General features: G+C 34.4%; 2 protein-coding genes across 12 annotated transcripts; both read right to left on the bottom strand.

The window, feature by feature from the left end:
• Positions 1-6: 6 nt before the first annotated feature.
• brm (ATP-dependent helicase brm) lies at positions 7-12,658 on the bottom strand. Of its 11 annotated transcripts, none has more exons than XR_013059851.1 (16): positions 12,407-12,656; positions 11,465-11,780; positions 8,135-10,317; positions 7,968-8,041; positions 6,652-6,901; positions 6,511-6,594; positions 6,286-6,424; positions 5,958-6,119; positions 5,537-5,878; positions 5,035-5,463; positions 4,805-4,962; positions 2,730-4,704; positions 2,031-2,205; positions 1,750-1,950; positions 1,515-1,596; positions 7-1,455 (listed from the first exon to the last, which is right to left on the bottom strand). XR_013059851.1 is itself a non-coding variant. In XM_076623607.1 (15 exons), exons 2-14 carry the CDS (start codon positions 11,738-11,740, stop codon positions 1,802-1,804), a joined length of 6,396 nt encoding a protein of 2,131 aa, XP_076479722.1. In that variant the 5' UTR covers positions 11,741-11,780; positions 12,407-12,656; the 3' UTR covers positions 7-1,596; positions 1,762-1,801. The 11 variants fall into 11 exon arrangements, 7 of the variants coding, with proteins under 7 accessions (XP_076479722.1, XP_076479723.1, XP_033194022.1 ...); XR_013059852.1 differs by having other exon boundaries at positions 1,762-1,950; XR_013059850.1 differs by having other exon boundaries at positions 7-1,596.
• A 1,790-nt stretch (positions 12,659-14,448) lies between these two features.
• On the bottom strand, positions 14,449-19,354 carry LOC117165158 (zinc finger TRAF-type-containing protein 1 homolog). Its single transcript, XM_033348621.2, has 6 exons — positions 19,103-19,354; positions 16,200-16,438; positions 15,926-16,137; positions 15,473-15,633; positions 15,181-15,383; positions 14,449-15,089 (listed from the first exon to the last, which is right to left on the bottom strand). The coding sequence occupies exons 1-6, from the start codon at positions 19,334-19,336 to the stop codon at positions 15,062-15,064; spliced, it is 1,077 nt and encodes a 358-aa protein (XP_033204512.2). The 5' UTR covers positions 19,337-19,354; the 3' UTR covers positions 14,449-15,061.
• Positions 19,355-19,528: the final 174 nt, after the last annotated feature.

Below are 19,528 nucleotides of genomic sequence, written 5' to 3'. Positions count from 1 at the left end.
GAACCATTTTTTTGAGTTTTTCAATATTTATTTAGTCACATTCATACATATGATATAAGATGAAGTCGTAGCATAATGAAAAATGAAATAAATTGCTTTATCATAAAACGTAATACCACAGCATTCGGTTATTCATGGGACAATTACCAACGAAATATTACAGTCTAATAAGCAAACTTGATTTTTGTATATGTATATATTAAAGATAGTAATTTATACCATCTACAGTGGTTTAAATACGGAGAAATAAAATAATTAACAAGTGTTCCTACCCTACTTCGACGTGTATTGAAAGATTAATGTTCAATGGCAACATTTTTCAAATTATTATGTGTCTACATATATTAATCAAAATATTAGTCAATAATAAGATCAACGAGTACCAAATAATACTAAATGATTCTTTCCTAGGTCAACATCGTGTTTTAATTATTATCGTTTTTCGATGTATTTCCAAATATTATATAACATTTACATTGGTTTATCTATGAATATAAAATTTATCGAAGGTGGCAATGTGTTCGAATCTAATATATAGTTTGTTTTAAAAATCAAATAAAATTATGTATCAATACTTAACGTTAAATTACTTACTGTACATTATACAAGGTTATATGTTTATTTCAAATAAAATATAACTTAATAATTAGAGTAAATGGAAACGATATAGTGAAATTTTAAAATCGATCAGTCAAAGGTTAGAGTAGACAGCTTTCGATAAAAGCGTTAGGTAGTCGTCAACTGATCCGGATAGGATGGACCATGGCAGGGCACGCTGCTCGGATAGAAGCATCGGTCCCACAATCCAAAACGCCAACAATACAATTGCAGGAGTCGTACGTAAAGCTAAAGCACTGGGCCTTATCATCGCCTAAGGCAAAACAAAACCAGTCTTTCCCACAAAATAAGAAAGATTACGGACCCGTTTGCCACCGTCAAAGCCTTCCTCGTGCAGGAGAAAAGGTATATAAAATACTTGAGTACAATCATGAGCAAGAATCCCACTTTCGTCGCGCAAATTGATAAGAGCAATAGAGCTTATGAACAAATTAAGCCGACTCATACCGAATATAGAGAGACTAAGATAGCCGTGCAGGCGATTCCTGGCCGCCGTAGTACGATTCATCCTACGCATATGGCGTGTCGGTGTAAGCCTGGACGGTCAAGAGGCAAACACACGCGACACACGTGTACAAAGTCCACGCATTGTACGCGTTCCGATTCTCCGGAGCATATATCATTGTCCCGAATAAAGTGTGATAGCCGAGCTTTCCCCTTTGACTTTCTAATTACCCAGAGACAAGAGGAGAGAGTTGCAGCAAAGGACTACAAGCAAACACTCACCTTCCCACAAGGAGAGGGGCAAAGATCAAGAAAAGATGTAAAGCGAATGCCATTCGGAAATAACAAGAAAGATGGTCCGGGAATGCGGGAACGTGTCACTGAACCAAGTTCCTGAAAGTTGTAAGCATTAACCACTGACTGATTTTACGATCTCGCTATATCGCTCGCACCTTTTATATATATCCTAATTCATCCACTTCGTATCAGAGTTTAGTTTAATACGGACAACATGCAATTTTCAACAGAGAATTTCTGAAAAATGTATAACTTATTTAATAATGATGGTATTTTTAGCTCATAATCAAATTATAATACTTGGTTACATTTGTATGAAATGTCATATGGTTGAATTACTAATAACAGTTCCATAGGATAGTAATTTGAAATGATTAAATGAAACTCTACCTTATTTATTACCTAAGATAATCTAATAATTCATACAGTCTTCATATGATCTTCAGTTATCATCACCATCGTCATCGTCATCCGATATATACTTTTTAGTGACCCTTTTCCTCCGGCCACCTCTACCTTCGCCCTTCCTTCCTTTCAACTTGATTCTCATTCTAACAGTGGAATCTGCGTCCGATCCTTCTTCGCCTTCACCTTAAAAATTTCATGCATATAGAATCGTTTTACTATGATTTTTAACATGTTTTATTAAATCACAATAATAAGGGAAGCACCTTTGTCATCCATGTCGGAATTATTGCCTTCCTCTTCGATACGTTGACGCGCATTCGTAAATACAGATTGTAAAACAATGGAATCTTCGTGTATGAGAGAAGCTTCTTCATTATAAATTTGTGCATTTTTACACAGCTGCATAAAGTCTTTCTCAAGATCGTCAAAATCGGCATACTGTAACAATAAGTATATAAAAAATTAATTCGCCAATTAAAAAATAAATAACTGCAATGATCGTAAAATAAAGGAACAAGTAAAAGCTCTATAATTGCTCGCAAAGATCGTAACTTTAATTTTAACTGCTCATGTTTTATCCCCACCAGTAATATAATATGCCAGCGGCTTTCCTTTCAAGATCCGTATCGTCTTCATATTGGTGAAACGACACTAATGCAACGACGAAATTTCTTTATTTTCAATTTTTTGTTAGTACACATTTCATTAACGCGTTACAAAGATTTTTTTGACTAAATGAGATAAAACACGATAATATTACTATAAAATTTGGTTATGACAATTTGGCTTACTGGTCTTTCTTCTCCTTTTGCTGTCCTTCTCTACGTGCATCATTGTCGGCAACATATGTATAAAGAATTTGAAGAGTTGTGTCCACGTTTCGTTAACTACTCCCCAGCGGTTCCCACTCTCGAGCTCTTATAGAGTCTTTACTATATACAACAAAAATATTTTATATTTACCTTTCCTTCTTCAATCTTTTGAAGTAATTTATTGATAGTTAATGGTTTTTTAATAATTTCATAATAATCCGGCAATTCTCTTCTGGATGGTAATTTCATAAATGGTTCGCTAAGGAGCCTGCCATCTGTACTATCAGTGTAATTAACAACTACCATAAGCAACTTTTTCATAGCTCGTTTCATTTTCGGGTCAATTGAAGATCCTGTTCCTCTTCGCTTCTTTGGCATAGGCTCGTCGTCCTCCTCGCCTTTCTTCTTCCGTTTTCGTGTCTTCTTCTTCTTCTTATCGTCTTCCTCTTCCTCTTCGTACTCAGCTCCATCGTCATCGATTGCTTTCAGCCATTCTTTTTCAGTCAAACTGTCAGTATAATCGACTTCCTTCCGTTGCCTTGAACCTCGTCCAAGGAATCTATCCTCATCTTCTTCATACGTCCACCTTTCAACCTCATCATCATCTTTTACTAACCAATCGGGCAACTCAGCTTCCTCCAATAGTCGGGACTTTCTGTTTGGACCCAGCTTCGCTTCTTCCCTTCTTCGTTCTAAATCTAACTTTTGAAATATTTCAAATTCACCTTCCGTTCGTGCAATCATTTGATTAACCGTTTCATCGTCCGGTACTTCATTTTCTTCTTCATCTTCAGCATCATCTTGATGCAAAATGCTTTGTAAGAATTGTTGCCGTTCAGAACCAGTTGACTTTTGATCGAACATTCCTGCTTGTATAACCTTTTCATCCATGTTCAATTTGTATCTAGCTGCAGCCAATATTCTTTCTTCAACCGAATTAACCGTCATTAATCTGAGTACGCGTACTTCATTCTTTTGTCCAATTCTATGTGCTCTATCTTGTGCTTGCAAGTCCTGATGCGGATTCCAATCAGAATCGAAAATAATAACGGTATCCGCAGCTTGCAAATTTAATCCAAGACCACCAGCACGTGTCGATAGCAAAAATAAGAAATATTCGGAACCAGGATCGTTGAATTTTTTGAGTAAGTCTCCTCTATCTTCAGCTTTCGTAGTGCCATCTAATCGCAAATACATAAATCCTCTCCAACTTAAGTAATCTTCCATAATTGTCATTAACTGTGTCATTTGACAAAATAATAGTACTCTGTGATTTGTCGCTTTCAATTTCGGAAGAATACGATCCAGCAATTCAAATTTTCCAGAGGCACGGTACAGGTCGGGACCAGTAATCACACCAGATCCTTGCGTACCTACATGCTCGCAGTATTTTTCTTCAATAGCTTGGAACATGAATGGATGATTGCATAATTTTCTCAATTGCACAATGGTGTTCATTAGAGCTTTGGCGCCTCCTTTGCCCTGTTTTCCCTTTTCCGAGCCATCAGTTAGCAATACACCCTTACTCTGCATGTGTTTATAAAGAACCTTTTGCAGTCCAGACATATCGCATTTGATTATGTATTCAACTTTATCAGGTAACTGTGATTCAACTTCTTTCTTTAAACGCCTCAGTAAGAAAGGACGTAATACTTTATGTAATCGGCGAATAATAAGAATAGTTTCTTCTTCATTTAATTCTACCTTTTCACCAGTGGTTGCGAATGGAGCATTGAACCATTGTTCGAAAGTACTACAAGATTTAAAGATTGAAGGAAGTAAAAAATTTAATAACGCCCACAATTCAGGCAATTTATTTTGCAATGGTGTTCCTGTCAGTAGAAGCCGATGAGGAGCCAGATAATGTGTATTTAATACTTGAGTTAGTTTACAGTGATGATTTTTCATTCTATGTCCTTCGTCGATAATCATATATTTCCACTGCAATTTTGCTAAAACGCCCTTATCTTTAATAACATATTCATAAGTAGTAAGCAAAACATTAAATTTAGTGGCTCTCATTTGAGATTGAATGGCTCTTCTGCCAGCTGGTGAACCTTTATACGACACAACTACAACACTAGGAGCCCATTTCTCAAATTCCAATACCCAATTCGACAAAGTTCTAAAAAGAAGTGTTAAAAGTTACATTTAAGTATTGCAGACGTAATTTTAATTTTTTACATTTTTATTATTTTAGAAAATTTCATAGAAGTAATACTTACGATAAAGGGACAATTATAAGAAATGGCCCATTTACTTTTTTTTTCTCCATAAGATAAGTCACCAAAGCTATTGTTTGAATAGTTTTGCCAAGACCCATTTCATCCGCAAGTATACCATTGAGGTTATTGTTAAATAATGACACCAGCCATTCCAAACCCTAAAATTAACAGAAGTTTTACAATGCATATTGTAAGAACAATTTTTAATGCAAGACATGTTAATGTCAAACCTTGATTTGATATTCTTTCAATTTTCCATTGACCATGATAGATGCCTGTTCTGTTACTACCTCGTGCACAGTGTGTGCAATACTGTAATACGTTTGTTCTTCCGTTTTGTATTCGTCATCCTCTACTTTGGCTTTATGTATAGTCTTTTTAACCTTCTCTTCTTCTGAATCGCCAGTAGATTTTTCTTTATTTTCCCCTTTTTCTTCACCTTCATTTTCTTCTTCCTCTTCATCTTCATCATCTTCACTTTCGGATTCAATTGGCTCCCATCCTGGATGAGATTCTAAGAATTGTGAAAGTTGACTCATTAGCGGTGCTTCTTCGCCAGTTAATGTGCGACCAGTAGCTGTTTCAATCACACCAACACGAGTATCTTCATTAGCATTTCCATCTTCGCCTCCTTCGCCATCTTGCAACTTCTTCTTTTTCTATTTCAGTGATAGTCCAAAATACATTAAATTAAGTACTCATGGGTGTAGAAAGTGATAAAGATATTTATACCTTTTTACGCTTTTGTTCTTCCACTTGCTTCCTTTTTTGTTCTATCTTGTGTTGTTTTACCATTTCAGTAAGATTACTGATATATTCATCTGTCTGTGACAACAGAAACGCTAACCGTTTATCCTTCTTTTGGTCAATCAGTTTTCTGTAACCTTCTTCGTCTTCCGCCATAAGACGTCTCATACGTTCTTTCTCAATACGCTCCTGTTCTTTCTTCTGTTCTCTTTCAGCATTTGCATGATAATTTAGAACAGCTTTGTTGAGTCTTGCCAATTTGGCCACATTATTTCGATGAAATTCTTTGAAATCTTTACCATGTTGAAGTACAGAACTAAGAAACTCCTTTTAAAATAGAAATGAAAATTACATACTATTTCTCCATTTAATAATAATTTTAGCAAAAAGTTAGAAATCTAATTACTTGATGTTTTTGTCTTCGTTTACGTTCAGCTTCCAATTTTTGTTGCTTTTCGAGTTTCTCTGTAGCTCTGGCTTCCCTAAGTCCTTGTCTTTTCGTACGCTTGTAGGCTTTTACATTCACTGCAGTTTCTAAGGTAGTATCTTTTCGAGTACATGCTAAAATCTGTAAACGATAATAGCTATAACTAAAAAGAAGCTATAGTAACGGAATAATACTATCTATTTATTTATTTTTTTTTTTTACATTCTAATATTCTATTCTGTTATATTATTTTATTTATTAATTACTCCTTTAACAGAGTGATATTATTAATATTTGTTACGATTACCTCTGATCGTAGTTGTCTTTGGAAATTCAGTACCCTAAGCATCCGTAACTCAATCTGTGCCTGGATACGGAGATCTTCTGGCATGTTAGTTGGTAAATTGCTCAATTGTTCCATTCGTAACGCTATGCGTGCTGCAACTCTATTATTAAAGAAATCATGAACTAAAGTCACTAAAGCTTCAGCAAATCCATACAGTATGTCTTTTTTAAATATTATTTAACATACGTAACCATAAAACGTTTTAATTGAAGAAATGCATGTGTCGCTTTCCTCGATGTATGAGAGTGAAGTTTGTTTTCACATTGGACCCTACCATGCCAGTATTAGTATATTTTAGATAAATATTTTAATTAATTCAATAACTACCTGTTTTCACGTTCCTGCAAAATCAGTAGCGGATCTAAACCAGCTGGTTTTGCCACACTTGTCACTCTGTTAGTTTTAGCACCTGGTTGAGGAGGTTGTTGTTGTTGTGGTGTTTGGCAACCTGGTCTTGGAGGAACCGCAGGACCAATTACATTTGGTCCAGAGATTTGTGGACCTGTAGTAGTAGGAGGTCCTTGAGATGGATCTATAGGAGTACGTTGTCCCATACCTGGAGGAGGAGGTGCTCCACCTATTTACATCAATCTTAAATCAAACCCCCAGTTTGGATCATCCTACTCTACTTTTGTATTTTTATAATATTAGTAAAATTAGAAATACATCTAATTACAAGCGAAAATTATATATATCAGTCATTAATAAATCAAATTGTTAAATAATGATTATTATTCAACTATAAATAGAAATTGTTAAATAATGATTATTATTCAACTATGAATAGAAATTTATTATTGAGTTCATGAAAACAATATATTGCTAGATATAATTTTTAATACATAAAATAGAAAGGATTAAATGTTTTACTAAATGAGTAGAAAGAACAATGTTAAATACATTCTTTCTCTCTATAAATAATAATTTAAATAGAAGTAATACGTATTTAATTAAGGTGGAAGCTATAACAAATAAAAATTCACATATACAGAACATTCTGAAAATAAGCTTGCAAATTCTTGTAGAATCTTGATAAATCATTCTAAACTAAAATATCATGTATTATCTTTATTTATTTCTATTTGTAAAAAATATATAACAAAAGTAAGATACACAATATTTTAAATTCCGTTGTAGGTTTCCGATTGTAGGAAAATTCTCTCAAATATAATTTATTTGAGGAACTCTATTTATGAGACTTTCAACTTTGCTTGAGGAATTTGAGCAAATAGCTCATATTATTTGAGTTTAACAATGTCACTAAGCAATTACCTAAAGGGCAAATAAACAGTTTTGGAATTGTGGAAAACTATGCTATGAAATTCTACTAATTAAAATTAGTTTCATTTACAAAAAGTGATACTGACATGTATTTTACTTATGCGCTTATTTTAAAAAATCTTACATGTAAAAATAATATAATTTTTCTCTGTTTGCAATTACTAAACGAATAGTACTTGGTATCTACTCAATATGTGACATTTCTGACAAAAAATAGTTTACTAAATACTATACATGTAAAAATTTATTGGTTGTTTCTTAGTATACTCTCTATATATAACACAGTGTATATTTTTAAAACAATACAAAAGATAGAGTAGTCACCTAAAACACAAAACTAATAGCACCTAGGTTTAATTTACCTTGAACTGCAAGTGCAAGTTGTTGCGATAACGGTTGATTTCTTGCTAATAATCGATATGCCATTATCTGTACACTGCAAACAATTATATATAAAACATTAATATCTTCAGATAATTGATGCAATTAATTACATATATAATTAACAAATATATTCTATATAGTATACCGCAATTGTTGTAATTGTTGTGAACTAAAAGCTTGTTTCTCTCCAATGTTGCCTTGACGAGCCCTTAAAGCTAGTAGCTGAGAATAACGTGGATCCTCTTGAAGTCCCTTTTCTTCCATTGAATCAATAGCTTTCTGTAAAGCATTCAAATTTTCTTGTCCAGCACCAGGTGGACCACCAGGTCCAGTTTGACTCATTTGATTCACAGGTGCACCAGGCCCGATTGGCGCTGAACCTCCAGGAACAATTTGTTGGCCCTGTGAACCAGGGCCAATTTGGCCAGAAGATGACTGCCCACTTGGTCCCATTTGATTGCTAGCACCACTGTGGCTTAACTGATTGTTTGGTCCATTTGGTCCTATTTGATTACCAGGACCACCAGGTCCCATTTGATTTGCAGGACCACCTGGTGGTATTTGTACTCCTGAACCACCTGGAACCATTTGCCCTCCAGGACCATTGGGTCCCATTTGACCACCTGGACCTATCTGTCCACTTGGACCATTTCCAGGACCCATTTGACTATTTGAGTTATTTCCTGGGCCCATTTGTCCTCCAGACAAATTTCCTGGTCCCATTTGACTATTGGGTCCACTTCCTGGACCCATTTGTCCGCTAGGTCCGCTTCCTGGTGTCATCGGGTTTCCAGGAGCATTTCCAGGTCCTATTTGATTTCCACTACCACTTCCTGGTCCTATTTGCCCTCCAGGACTGCTTCCTGGCCCTATTTGACCTCCAGGTCCACTACTTGATACCATTTGTCCACCAGGACCACTTCCAGGGCCCATAGAACCTCCAGGTCCATTGCTTGGTGGCATCTGTCCTCCAGGTCCACTTCCTGGCCCCATTTGTCCAAGACTACTTCCTAATTGTCCCCCAGGTCCACTACCCGGACCCATTTGATTACCTGGCCCTCCTGGACCCAACTGACTTCCAGGCCCTCCCATTCCCAGTTGTGATGAGGCAGATCCGATACCCATCTGTCCAGGAGCATTTGGACCCATTGGTGAGGGTCCGTTATGTCCCATTTGGCCAGGTGCATTTGGCCCAATTTGTCCACCTTGTCCAACAGGCCCCATGGGACTAGGTCCCATAGGGGTTTGACTACTAGGTAGCATTTGATTTGGACCTCCAGGACCCATTTGATTTGGTCCTCCTGGCCCCAAGTTATGTGCAGTAGAACCACCTGGAGGCATTTGACCTGGCCCTCCAGGGCCTAAATGATTTCCTGGTCCGCTAGCACTCATATGTCCAGATCCTGGTGGACCACTTGCATTTATATGGCTTGGTATGGATGGTCCGCTATTTAAATGACTTCCAGGCGGACCACTAGCATTCATATGAGTTGAACCTGGTGGACCGTTTGTATTAATATGTCCTGGTCCAGGAGGTCCATTAGTGCTCATATGTCCTGGTCCAGGCGGACCACCTGAACTCATATGACCTGGTCCTGGTGGCCCAGTCGCATTCATATGGCCTGTTCCAGGGGGTCCAGTTGCATTCATATGGCCTGGTCCTGGTGGCCCACTTGAGTTGATATGTCCTGGTCCTGGTGGTCCAGCTGCATTCATGTGGCTTGATCCTGGTGGACCACTCATATGTCCTGGTCCTCCAGGTACCATTTGCGAATTTGAAGGTCCTCCAGAACCCATTTGTGGCACAGGTCCATTTCCAGGACCCATTTGAGGAGGAGCCTGACTCATATGTGGACCTCCTGGTGGCCCTCCAGCAGCTTGGCCCAAATGACTGGCTCCAATCGGTCCTGAACCTCCTGGACCCATTTGACCAGGACCTCCTGGACCCATTTGACCAGGGCCTCCTGGACCCATTTGACCAGGGCCTCCTGGGCCCATTGGACCAGGACCTCCTGGGCCCATTTGACCAGGGCCTCCTGGTCCCATTTGACCAGGACCTCCTGGGCCCATTTGACCAGGACCTCCTGGGCCTATTTGACCAGGGCCTCCTGGGCCCATTGGACCAGGGCCTCCTGGTCCCATCTGACCAGGGCCACCAGCACTCATTTGTCCTGGTCCATTTGCATTCATTTGGTTTGGACCAGATTGCATAATGTGAGATGTTCCTTGAGATCCACTTGGTCCCATTTGGCCTGGTACCATAGGTCCACTGGGAGCCTGCTGAGAATTAGAATTTTGACTAACTGGCATGCCAGGTCCACTCTGATTCTGTAACATCAGAAGTGGTACACTTGTTTCGTTTATCATGCAATTAATATTATTGTTAAGAAATATGATTTCTCATGCAGAAAAAATGTGATACATGATAATGAAATATGGGAAATCAAATTAATTAATTTCACTTTTTATAAATTTCTCAAAGAATAAATAGCTTATTTCTGTAAGTTTATTCTCACGGAGATGGAATAAATAATTATAAATTCTAACAAGGGATGCTTCAAGCATTGTTATAGTAATACTTCCATATGTGAAATAAATAATGTATGTAAATTTGTAATACATAATTGTTTTAGCGAATATAGTATTTCTCCCATTTTTTTTCTAAAAATTGCTGATCAAATATTTAATCTTTTTAAAAGTGCTGGCCTATAAACTGTTGATAAAAATTTGAAATTAACCTTTCTAAGCCACAAGAAAATAAATTAAATATGAAACCTACAGACTTAGAGCAGGAAAAAGATATATTTTGATTAGATGAGTAAAATTAATGTCTTTTTTAATATGAAAAGCTGTTTGTGTGACTAATTTTCATGAGCTTACATAATATATATATTCACAAAAAGCTTTGTAAATATAAACTATCAATAAAAAAATAAAATCAATAAAAAAAATAAAAAGTCTAGATAGACAGTAAATTTAATTGCAATTAATAATTGTAAGCTAGTAAATTTTATAGAGTTGCAAAGGACACTCTATTTCTTGTAGTGAATATTACTTTAGCAGTAGGCAATCTGAGATGTGTTTTTTAAGCAGGTCATATGATAAATTAGACATGATTTGTAATATAATTTGTACTATGATACTTTTACTTTAAAAAAAAGAAAGGGAGAGAAAATATTTATAGTACATATGATTTTTTTGTTAAATGTTGATAGTATGCATTCATTTTCCTATGAATATTTGCAATGCCAGAAATCTTTAAATTTGATCCTTAATCTATAATATTTCTAGTAAAATTTAAAAAACAATTTGTTTCACAAATATATGAATTTTTCCCCATTGTTTTGAAAAAATATGTCCTCTTATTGCTTATTCTAGTATAAAACAATCCTTTATAATTTTGTCTAGCAATAATAAAACATGCTGTAATCATCTATAAAAAGTAAAGATAATATTTCTTAAATTTTGTTTTTACCTGTGGACCCATAGCGGATTGCATTTGTTGTGGGTGTGATGGATAATTTTGCTGTTGCGATGGAGGTTGTTGATTCGGTTGAGACATAGGTGGACCTCCAGGTGGCATTGGCGGACCAGTTTGATATGCTTGTGTTGGACTATGAGGATGATGCTGTGGTGGTCCCATGGGACTACCTTGTGGGTTAGAAGGTGATGGTGCCTGCTGAGGAGGACCCATAGGACTTGGAGTTTGCGGTGGAGGCATAGGAGACGATTGTGGTGAAGGACTTGCCATACTGATGTCCTTAAACTTTTAAATATGTGAAGTTCACCACCTAAAATATATGAAAAGATACACAATATTATTAATAATATATATTTACACTAGCTTTGTAGAACATTAATAATATGTATATTCTCATACTGATACTATAATTAATACAAATATTCAAACTGTTTTTTATAGAAAAATCTGGTAATTCATTTCCTTCTGTAATCAAGCTTAAAGACTCTATGCTATTATAAACTGACTATTATATATAAAAAGAGTCATATCAGTACATACCATTATAACATTCGTTTTACTATAATAGAAACAACTTTCATTTTAGTCAGAAGTTAACAACATTACAATGAAAAAGTTGATCAAATTTTATATCGATTTCAGTATAAACGATCATCAACATTCGTTACCGGCCATTTTCTTAGTGTTTCTACTCGCAATACATTAAGCACGTCAGAAATCATGGCTGTCTGTTCAAAGCTATTTCCTACACCTATGTATGTTTCTTTAAATTAAAAACTAATATAAATTCATATTTGTTATGATTACTGAATATATTTGTATATTTGATAAAAGTTGAATCATTTCTCTTCTTTTAATAAATTTAATATAACTTGTGAAACCTAAGAATTTTTATTAAAATTACAACACTATCTTGCTAACTGGTTGGAATTCTACCTTACTAACTGGTCGTGGTTATCCCCACTATTTCTTGGAAGTGCCTCCATGGAGCAGAGCTTCTGCATTATACGTACTCTATATATTTTTTCATTTAGCGTATTTGGAGTCCTAACATTTAATTGTTTTTGTATTAGTTTTGCATATAGGCTCTCAATTTTAAAATCTCACTATTTCAGGTTGGAGATCACAGCCATATAAACAAAGAGGAAATGAGAACATTCACGCCCGTAATTCTAGTTATTTCACAGTACAGGTGCTGCACCATGCGGCCAAGTGCTGAAGTTAACTAAAGTTAGCATATACAAGAACCTATAAAATTAGGGATATGCCCTGTTAGATTACAATTTAGCATTTACAAGAACCTATAAAATTAGGGATCTGTCCTGTTAGATTGCAATTTAGCATATACAAGAACCTATAAAATTAGGAATCTGCCTTGTTAGTTTGCAATTTAGCATATACAAGAACTTATTTATTTAAGCTTAAAGTTAGAGATTAACTCTGTTTGATTGTACACTAGCATAGACAAGAACCCATTGAGTTCCACGCTATAAGACCTATTTAATTGTACGGTTCTACGAAAAAATTCATATCTACTTTTCTATCTGAGATAAACAATTATTAGAATGACAAAATCGTGCAATAATGAAACTAATTGTAAGTTATCTAACAAAGAGAAATTAATTGTTTACTATACTTTTTTTTGAAGAAAAAGAGAACATTTTTATTAATGTCCTACGCCAATATTCTTCGCGGCTTATTGTGTACGAAATTTTATACACCGATTCTGAATTTTTTCTTACGTTCATCTTACATTCTAGATTCATATTTTTATCTCTTTATCCGTTTATATCTTTACGTCTTATGTCTTTATATATTTATGTTTTTATATACTCATATTTTTATATTTTTATACTTTTATATGTTTATGTTTATAAGCCCAAGAAATTCTGTCTTTCCCAGCAACGGTAACTGTATGAAACCATTGAACACTCATTCTATCGCTTAAGAAATTATCAGTTGCTTGTAATGATCATGGATTTAGGATTTTTCCCCTTTTTAGCTTTCTATTCCAGTACGTATTGGTCGAATCAGAGTGTTTCATAAGGGTTTATTGCTTATTATGATCGCTGAGTAAGACCTGCGAAATCCCTGTGCAGGCCATTCACAGGACGCATCGTACCTCCGAGTGCCGATAATATGGTGATGGTCACTTGCAAAAGGAGAATTACCAATCACACTAAATCAACCATCGCCTTTGCAAATTCGAAAATATTTAGATAATCAATCCGTATCTCTTACCTCCGTCAACATATTTCGTCCGAGGTGTCATCAGACCTTTTCCTCGTATTATCTTAAACGTATTATACGTATGGGGCAGTGTGAAAGTAATAATAAAATTATTAATTTAATTCTATTTAATCCACATTTAATTTGTTTATTTATTCAATCTATTTTCATAAATATCCGTAACTTAGCTACTACAATTTTGAATAAAATGTTTGCATTGTTACTAATATTTAATATGATTAAACTAAAATGCAAACAATAGGAGATGCATACATGGTACTGCATGACTTGCCAGAAAGAAATGAACACGTGAGAAATATTACCTCAATAGCTCTAGCGATAATAATGCACAAACAGAATGCACAACTTACTGTTAGAATTAATGTACACAATGGACCCGATTGTACGGGTGGTTAGATTTAATAGTCTTTTTGATGATACAGTAAATACTGCATCAAGGATGAAGTGTTCGGAACTGCATCCTTTTTAAATCAATTCCAGAAAGATTCGTAATATTAATATTCCTACATAACGATAATACCATTAAATTTTAATTTTAATTCCAAGTTTTTAAAAAATTTTGAATCACTTCTTTTTCTCTATTCACTAAAAGTATATTTTTTTATATTTTCATTAATTTATCCGAATTACGACAAATTGGATTAATCTTCGTAAATTTAAAAGTAAAATGTAAATAGAATCATTGTTAGATGGTAGATGTTGTTAGGATTTAAAATAAAAACTAGAACTTGTAATTATAATAAATTTATTTAATTCTTTTCTATTACAATATGTCGATTTGGGATGTTTACATCAATAACATTTAATTTATACGTAAATAGAAGAATCTGTAATAGGCTTTTGTCGACAGGCATGTGCATTAAATTGTTCGCTTCGATCGACATTGCTACGCGAAAAATCATACTATCTTTTCTATCCTGTTTGCGAAACAGTTCTACTTACCAGTATCGGCGCAATTTAATACACTTGTCTAACAACAATGATCTACATAAAGCTCCAGTAAACTGGAAGAGTTAATAAAAAAAAAATAAAAATTTTCTGAAAGAAATTGAAAGAAACCAAAATTAGACATTGCCCTTTTTTAAGTATCTGCAAATTATTTTTTCTATTTCCTCTGTGTCAATCTATTCGCGGTTTCAACGTAGTGAATCTTTTTTCTGAATGTAATATGTGTATAGACTACAGCAGAATTAGCATCTTTATTTTTATCATTATGGTTAAACACTACTAGTAATTGGTTATAAACCTCTGTGTCATCTATGTTCTTATCACTGTTAAATCTAAAAAGTTGTGTCAATTATAATTCATTTTCCATAAAATCTTGACAGCAATTGTGTTGAGCTACTTAGATGCCAGGAACATTATTAGTCTGAAACAAAAAAAATGTGAGCAAATAACCTTTCTTCTTTTGAATTTCTTAATAAAAGATTGTTATGTAGATATATGTGTTATTTTCTTACCTGAAACTAATAGCTCTTGCAGCGAGGAGTCTATTGCACTCTGCCGTATCAGGTAAGGGTAAAGGTAAGTAAGGACTTTCGATTTCCTGGTCAGTGAACTCAAATTTGTGTATTCTTGGTTGTACTTTCATGTCCCCGAAAGGTCCTTTTAATATCAAATAATGAAGTGGTAGTGGATACGTTGTCTTTGATTTTAAAATCAACTATAATGCATTAAAGAGCATATTTAAAAAATTCATTAAAAAGACAATCTCATTGGTTTTTTGCAAAATATTTTTGAATTTCTACATACTTGATAAGTCATGTCTCTTTCTGAACTCTGAGTAGGATCACGTTGACTGTTATTGATCCTCGCTTTAACAACCCATTGATTGTTAAATGCCGTAAAACGAGAAGTTTCGTAAAACAGTTTATGGACAAATTCATCTGTACGATATGGCTTCATTTGTAAATCTACAAAGGACGAAATTCCACAGATAACTCCTATCCTACGTTCTCTACGCGTCTATTAATACAGCAGGAAATGCAAGAACAAAATGAATTTATTCAATATTTCAAATAACTCCAATGAGATATCTAGAAGTCTAAATAAATATTTTAATTTGGATAAATCTGATGACAGAGATTGTTCCTGCTGCTGCTAAACAAAGCACAGAACAAAGTGAAATATTTTTTATAATGTTTTCATCTAAACAAGACTATGTAAGAGATTGATAGCCTTAATACACGAGAAACAGATACGGACCGTTGAATGTGATTTTCTCGTACGACAAAAGATCAAAGACATTGTCATACAGCCTACGTTCTTCAAGGGTACGGGCATCGATATCGCGCAGGGCATCCATTACATCCAGCCCTGAACGATGTGGATGTACACAATGTGCCTCATGTTCTGGACGTTCGTGATTTGGTCCACGCCATGGGCAGCCAATTCTACTGTATTTGCAACTGGATATTCTACATACACACAACATACATTAATATTATTTTATCCAGTTCTATTTATTGACATTGATTACCTTTCTTCACACATAGTCTCTTCATGACGTTCCAAGGAATTCCTTGGGAACTCCTTTGCACAATATTGACATTCTGCTGGTAACTCAGATACTGCTTTCTCAACTGCCAAATTTCGAGATGGAGATGTTCTGCTGATCTCGATTCTGCAGTTGGGACATGTTGCCATTTCATCTCTTAGCCTGGCATCTGCGAGGACATGAGTGAAGCAACCGGCACACATCAAGTGTCCATTTGTACACTGTGAACATTGTTGCAGCATGTATTACTAGCATTCTTAGTTTCATATTGTAAAAAATAATCCTAACTTTGTTGATAACTTTAATTAGCCTGTTGTATTTTGTTACATTATATATGTACAGCTATGTGCAAAATTTAATTTGCCAGCTCTAATAAACATATATGTTCTAATATTGATTGAAAGAAGAGAAGAGATACTTTTACTTGAAATAAATAATTTAACTGTTCATTTTGCACAAGCTGTCACATCTTATACTTTTCTTTTTTTTTAAATATATATATGTACAACCCTTATAACACATTAACCAAACTAGAATAACAAAACTAATATCATGTATATTACCATAATTTGATGTTTTTAAACCTGAAACACAAAATTGTAATAACACTATTAATAATTCAAGTAATCATATTGTGAAACCAGTAGGTTTAAAACAATGTGAACATCACCGAAAGCAATTGTCATTAATGTTGCCAATATTGATAATAGAAAGGAAGAGAAAAGGATAATGATGTGTAGGATAAGTGAAAAAGGGTGTCATATGCGAAATAACTAACTAATAACCTTTAAGAATGTTTATTTTGTTCAATGCTTTTCAACTATACATGTTATACAGATTTTCTGGAAATGCGCTTTCTCTCTCTCACTCTCACTCTCTCACTATTAATTATAATTGATAAACATCAGTTCCGCATGAATCTACAATAAAATTTTTCCTAGTAACTAATATCTGGGTGGTTCCTTCATCTTGATTACTTCTTACAATAAACATAATACTTTGTAATTGAAAAAATGTATTGCTATATTATATGCTAGACTATAAAGATCTGGTGACTTAAATAATTTCTGTTTCTCTTTTTTTCTCCTTCATTTTCCTAATTGATTTTATTAGAATATCAACAAGGATGAAGTTAATGTTTAAACTGCTTAAAATCAAATATTCTGTGTAATATCTACGAGTTCACAAATGCATGAATACAACGTTCAAACTTGCATACCTTAGTAAAAATAAAAAGTACATTATGCGCTGGGCAGCGCACTAAGTAACTTACATGTATGCATCTCTATCATGATGGGATAAACGCAACATTCTTCCCACTGTTTTACAGTTAATGAAGATAGTGAATATAGAATATGTTACATATATATATATTTCCATGAATAAAATTGAAAAAAGAACTAAGGACAAAATATAAATAGAGTACAGGTAGAATGAAATGCTACAAATTTAATTAACAGAGGAGCTTCTGTAAATAAATGTTACTAAAAAAGGGGTCATTGCTTGGGCATGCATACATACAATAATTCTCTTTGATATATCTGCATATTGCTCGCATGAGTTAAAAATTCGCCATTAAAGTACATCATAGTGAGAATTACTTTACATGCATGCATAGATATGTTTATCATAGATTTGATGTCACCTTTACAATACAAATTATACAAGAAAAAACACTTAGGCAGTATATTTACTATAAATGCTAAATATTTAGAAATTCCATTGCAAAAAATTATTTTGTAAGAGTATATTGTATATAAGGATGTTTTTTTATCATCAGTCAGATTTTGTTGAACTTTATAAATATGTATAACAATGAAAAATAGTATAATTGGAAATCATAATATTTGTATTTAGCAAATTAAAGGCTGTTCTTCATACATCTGTTTTTTTCAAATGTTCAATACCACTCTTATTAAGAAAGAGCATATAGTTACCTACCTGTAATTATATTATTACTATCTTAAAGAAGACAATTGATAAACATATTTTTATTTCTAATAATAATAAAAATAGCTTAAATACTTATAATATCAAAACTTAAAAATGAAATTATCATTTGCATGATTATAACAATTCCTGCAATATTAGAAAAATAAAATCTTACTATAAAGACAAACTATTGAACAATACATATGTTATAATCGTCAAGAGAAAAGGAGGGTAAGAAAAATGGGCAGAGTGAGAGAGAAAGAATTTAACACAGAAACAAAGTAGTATTAAAAACTGTCATTAATCGATTAAAAATATAACTCAACTGTAATCAGTAATAAAATATATATATAGGTGTATTACAAAACACAAGTCTTGAATAAGAAGCGATAATAACTCCAGAAATATTTCTGCTTTTTTCAAACACACATTTAACTGTTAAAAATATATTTTCATTTTTGTATCCCCTTTATTTTAATTTTACTTTCATTATTTAAATGATCATTTATTAAGTTTTTACTGTATTCCATTGCGATCGACATATATTTGCACTTTAATGAAAAGTTACTACTGCCAAGTTAGAGCCATAAAATCGAAAACAACAAAAGACGATTTCGTGTAGAGAAATGTCAACAAATTGTCACGGTGCATAGTGTGCATAGTGAACGTGAATTAATAAGAATAATTCTTGCTCGGTAACATCTATACGTACGTATTATGTATGACATACATATCGACGAAGAGAAGTGCACCCATCGTCCTCGGGTGAAAATGTCGGATAGAAAGAAACGACGTTGTTAGAGGAACGACGTCATGTCATGTTAAATCCACAGTATATACCGGATCAATAGAACGTATCATTCGTAAAAAATATCGTAGATAGCGCCAAAGTGTGGCACGTATCGAAAGAATGGCAGAAAATATTAAGAAGCAATAATAATTCGAAAACTTACCTGATAAACGGCCGCCTTGGGTAAATCGAGACAAACTGCGCAGCAGAGGATGCCGCCCAAGCGGTGTTCCAACTTTTGTTCGGTTTTCCCATCGTTCCGTGACAGTTTGCGACGCTTTTTATCAGGCTCAAGGAAGTCCTCGATTTTTTCGAGATCGTCGCGAATCGGAGTGGCCGACGGGGCCTGCTCCGAAACGCTACTCGACGATGCAGCCTCGTTGTTCGGATCCGCCATATTGATTGTTTTGATTTTTCCTCCGAATGAGCGTGAGAAATGCGCAGATGTCAAACGCAGACCACACAATAATCTCCTAGATAGAGACAACACCGATCCGATACTCGTAAGAAACGTAATGAAATCGGTCGATGTATTATTCAAGGTTAAAAGCCAATACATGTGAAAATTTTCGTGACATTCGACTATTCT

Source organism: Bombus vancouverensis, chromosome 13 (genome assembly GCF_051014615.1).
Source record: "Bombus vancouverensis nearcticus chromosome 13, iyBomVanc1_principal, whole genome shotgun sequence".
Lineage (NCBI taxonomy): Eukaryota > Metazoa > Arthropoda > Insecta > Hymenoptera > Apidae > Bombus > Bombus vancouverensis.
The sequence above is the reverse complement of the archived record's forward strand: the minus strand, read 5'-3'. Positions and strand labels throughout refer to the sequence as shown.